Source organism: Coenobita brevimanus, chromosome 24 (genome assembly GCF_032717465.1).
Source record: "Coenobita brevimanus isolate Jiangsu-jjx chromosome 24, ASM3271746v2, whole genome shotgun sequence".
Taxonomy (NCBI): domain Eukaryota; kingdom Metazoa; phylum Arthropoda; class Malacostraca; order Decapoda; family Coenobitidae; genus Coenobita; species Coenobita brevimanus.
The window spans coordinates 1,553,050-1,557,142 of NC_136977.1; the positions used below are offsets into that span (position 1 = coordinate 1,553,050).

The 4,093-nt window shown below is 45.0% G+C and overlaps 1 protein-coding gene across 1 annotated transcript in view; it reads right to left on the reverse strand.

Annotated features, from left to right (window-relative positions):
- Positions 1-450: 450 nt before the first annotated feature.
- The window catches only part of LOC145393529 (uncharacterized), a 19,418-nt gene continuing 15,775 nt past the window's right edge, over positions 451-4,093 (reverse strand). Inside the window, exons 3-8 of the mRNA XM_080267679.1 lie at positions 3,651-3,748; positions 2,964-3,093; positions 2,602-2,696; positions 1,692-1,806; positions 1,044-1,179; positions 451-752 (exon numbers count right to left, since the gene is read on the reverse strand). Of these exons, the coding sequence (XP_080123805.1) occupies positions 451-752; positions 1,044-1,179; positions 1,692-1,806; positions 2,602-2,696; positions 2,964-3,093; positions 3,651-3,748 (876 nt within the window). The remainder of the gene's footprint in view (positions 753-1,043; positions 1,180-1,691; positions 1,807-2,601; positions 2,697-2,963; positions 3,094-3,650; positions 3,749-4,093) is intronic.

Genomic DNA, 4,093 nt, shown 5'->3' on the forward strand with positions numbered 1-4,093 from the left:
AACTCATTCTCTCCACCCCTTCATTCTCCCCTTGGCACGTGACCCACTTTCACTCCTCTCTTTCCCAACCTCACTCCTCTCCTACATCTTCCCTACTTCCCCTTATCTTTCCTACATCCTCCCTACTTCCCCTTACCCTTCCTACAGTCTCCCTCACCCCTTCCTCACCACGCCAGGTCACCAATATCCCTCAACACTGTACCAAGCCACTCAAGCTCCAACAAAAGTAACAAGGGGTCCCTAATGATCCTCTCCTCCCTTTATTGCCGGCTCTTGTTCATTAGGCAGGATTCCAAAGTGTACTTTTTCACTCCCTCTCTCCTTTCCTACACCTTCTCTTCTCTTCCTCTGTGTATCGTCTCCCCCCTATCTTTCATCCTCTCTTTTTCCCTTCCCTTTCTCACTTTCCTACAGTCACTCCTTGCTTTCCTACAACCTTCCTAATCTTCCTCACCACACTAGGTCACCAATATCCCCCAGCACAACACCAAACCACCCAAGCACTACCAGAAGTAACAAGGGTTCCCAAATGCTCCTCTTCTCTCCACTCGTTGCTTCCTGCTCACTGGGCAACTGAAGTTCCTGAGGGGCCGGGCAGCGCTCCAAGCTGGCGAGGTCCACTTTGCTGATGGTCTCCCCGTGCATGGCGTAGGGGGAGACGCAGAAGTTGTGGCGAGAGAACATGGGATTGTGCAGTGCCAAGGGGGACTCCAGCACCCACCACAGCTGACATGTACACGGCAAGTAGTTCTCTGGGGTGGGAGGTGGGGAGAGAGAAAAAGAGATGTTATTGACTGGTGTGTGAGAGTCACATCTATGGGTAGAAACTGGGGCCAGCAAATAACAGCTACAAAAAATATCATCATCACCTCCACCACAACCATAATCATGATCATGATCATGATCATTATCATCATGTGGTGTAGTATAGTGTACTGCAATGTAGAGTGGTGTGGAGTGATGTGGTGTGGGGTGGCACAGGATGGTGTGAGGCGGTGTGGCGTGGTATGTGATATGGTAATTATAACAACAGTGGTACTAACGTGTAACAAGGATGCGATGGTTGGCGTGGATGCGTAGGGGTGATTTTCGGGTGACCTGCAGGAAGTGGTTGCCCCTCACCATCACCCCGTCAATGTTGCTCTCCTCCCGCACCTCCAGAGACTCCACTTCATCCACCTGAGAGAAAGAGAGAAGTGCTCAGGATGCACACATACACAGAACAGCATTACAGCCTTTCATTACTTCATGGTCCACATTCTTGAGAGCTTAGATAGTTCCCTATCATACTAATTAACTTGAATTTTGATGCTAATTTAGTTTCAGCGACTCACCCGTCTGGAGTAGAGCATTGCTGTATGACTCCACCCAAGTAATAACATACACTGATTAAAGTCAAACTCAGTGGCTATGGGCCAACCATACCCATAAGTATAATTTATTCCACTCAGACTTTCTATTTAATGTTAATGTACAGTGACATAACCTCAATAATTCGAATAAAAAAATTGTATTTTCTTCACCTTTATTTATTGCAAACTATGTACAGTGTTAAAAGATTTACTGTAAAATACTTAAGAATAATGTGTATGGTAACATGCAAAAAAAGAAAACAAACACACTGTTTTTCCTGTATTCATGTCGCATTCTCTCCACTTCCATTCATCCATCATTCTCTCTCTCTCTCTCACCTTGTTGTTAAGTATGCGCAGCTCTCCCACATTTCTGAGCCCCTCGAAGGCCAGCTCTCTCAGCACCCCGAGATCAGACTCTTGTATGGAGATCTGCGTCACATTCCTCAGCCCCCTGGGGAATACAGGGAGGTGAGAAAGAGATGTGAGGGTGGGGGAAGAGAGGGGAAAGGGGAGGGAAGAATGATGGGGAAGGTGAAATGAGAGGGAAGAAGGATGGGGAAGACGGGGAAAACTGGAGAAAGGAATGATGGGGGGAAGGGAGGAATGATGGGGAAGAGGGGAAAAGAGGAGGGAAGAATGACTGGGAAGAGGGCAAAAGGGAGGGAGGAATGACGGTGAAGCGAGGAAGTATGGTGAGGCAAGGATGTGTGAGAGGGGAATGATGGTAATGAGAGGGGAAATGGAGAAAATGCAATAAGTACTAAACTCATTGTATTCTGACTTGGCCTAAAATTGCTATCTTTCCATCTTGAATGTAGAGTTGTAACAGTTAACACTAGAATATGATGCTTGTCACGAAGTGCTAGGGATACGAAGTAGAGCTGTAGCATTGCCTTTTTCTGCCACTGAGCTCTGTGAAAAAAATCTGGGCCAAGTTAAGGTGAAAAGAGTACAAAGTTAACCCCTTCATCAATGGGATTCTTTTTTTTTTTTTATCAAACCCTCCCTGTCTCCTGTTAACCATACACTATTTAGCTTAGCAGATACTCCTCGATTTTGAGGTAAGATATCACACTCAATATACACATACATATAAACTGGGGCTGCCTGTATGAAAATGAAAAATAAAGAACTTGAGGGGTTTAATACAGCTCTGACTATACATATACATATAAACTTGAGTTGTTTGAATGTGAGGAACGTGCGATACATGCCCTGCCCTGCCTTGCTTTGCCCTGTGTCTGACCTGAAGGTGTGTGGTCTGAGGGCATGGAGGTCAAGGCTGTGTAGACGCAGGAGGCCGACTCCCTCTAGGTCGTAGAAGGCATCACTCTCTATCACCTGTCAGAGGCAAGGGTGTGAGTTACTTTAGGCACATACAGGAGATTATACTTCCATCAGCAAGAGTAATATCATCATCATCATCATCAACCACTTACATCTTTAATCTCTACCTGTATCTACTGATGTGTCTACCTATCATCACATCACCACCATTATCATCATCATCATCATCATCACCATCAACCCACCCCTTATTTTTACCTAAAAAAAAAGACTGAGTAAGGCAAAGTTAAACAACATAAAATACTCCCCAGTACAACTGACCTTGACCCATGAGGGGAGGTAGAGGAACTGTGCGGTGCGGAGGCCGGAGAAGGCTCGTGCCCTCACCCTCAGTAGCGGGTTCTCCTGCAGGATGATCATGCCGATGTTACGACTGCCGGCAAACACGTACCTGCAAACACAACAATCATAAATGCACACAATTAACACGAATATATCATTATCATCATCGACATCATCATCATCGGTGTTACAGCCATCATCATCATCATCATCGGTGCTACTGCCATCATCACTATCATCCTTGTTACTGCCATCATCATCATCATCAAATTCCCCCCACACTTCTGTCTACTCACAGCTCTTTATCCTTTCAGCCAGAGGGATTCTAAGATTAACAAAATCGTATGGCTACTGCTCGACCTCTCACACTGAAAGAGTTGAAAATTTTGCCGAGAGTAAACACAGCAACACAGGAAAATTATGTTTGTTATCTTTTTCATTGCCTAATACACGAACAACGAAAAGGCCCAATAACTACACACAAAAGAGCAACTTGTGATTAAATCTGAACTACCATACTATGCTAAATATGCGAACTCTGATTTGCATCCTAAGAACTCTACAATAATGTGACCTTTGACCTAATTTGTCTCCAAAGAAAAGTGCCCTGTGACCTCACCAAAATTGCAAGAGTAGTGAGGTGTGGGGTGTAGGTGTGGTACTCACGGGTTGATGACCTGGATCTTGTTCTTGGAGAGGTTAATCTGGTTCACGTTTTCCAGACCCGCGAAGGAGAATTGAGGCAGCTCCGTCAGTGGGTTGTTCTGGAAGGAAAAATGAACATGAAAATAAAACTATAAATACTACTATTACTACTACTAGTACTACAAATAACAATGATGTCAATAGTGGTAGCAGCAGTAGTAGTAGTAGTATGATTACCACCACCACCACCAGCATCAGCGTCATCATCAAACGCAACACCTCAGCCTGACAAAGGACTGTGATATATGCAGGAAGACCCTTTTGGTATTTCTTAGATCATGATAGGGACAAATGCACACCACTTTCCTCCTGTGTCGTTGGAGTTACAGGACTATTTACATTAGAAGAGGCGGCCAGTGAATTCGGCACACCACTACGTCCTATGAGAGTGATGAGGGAGGGTG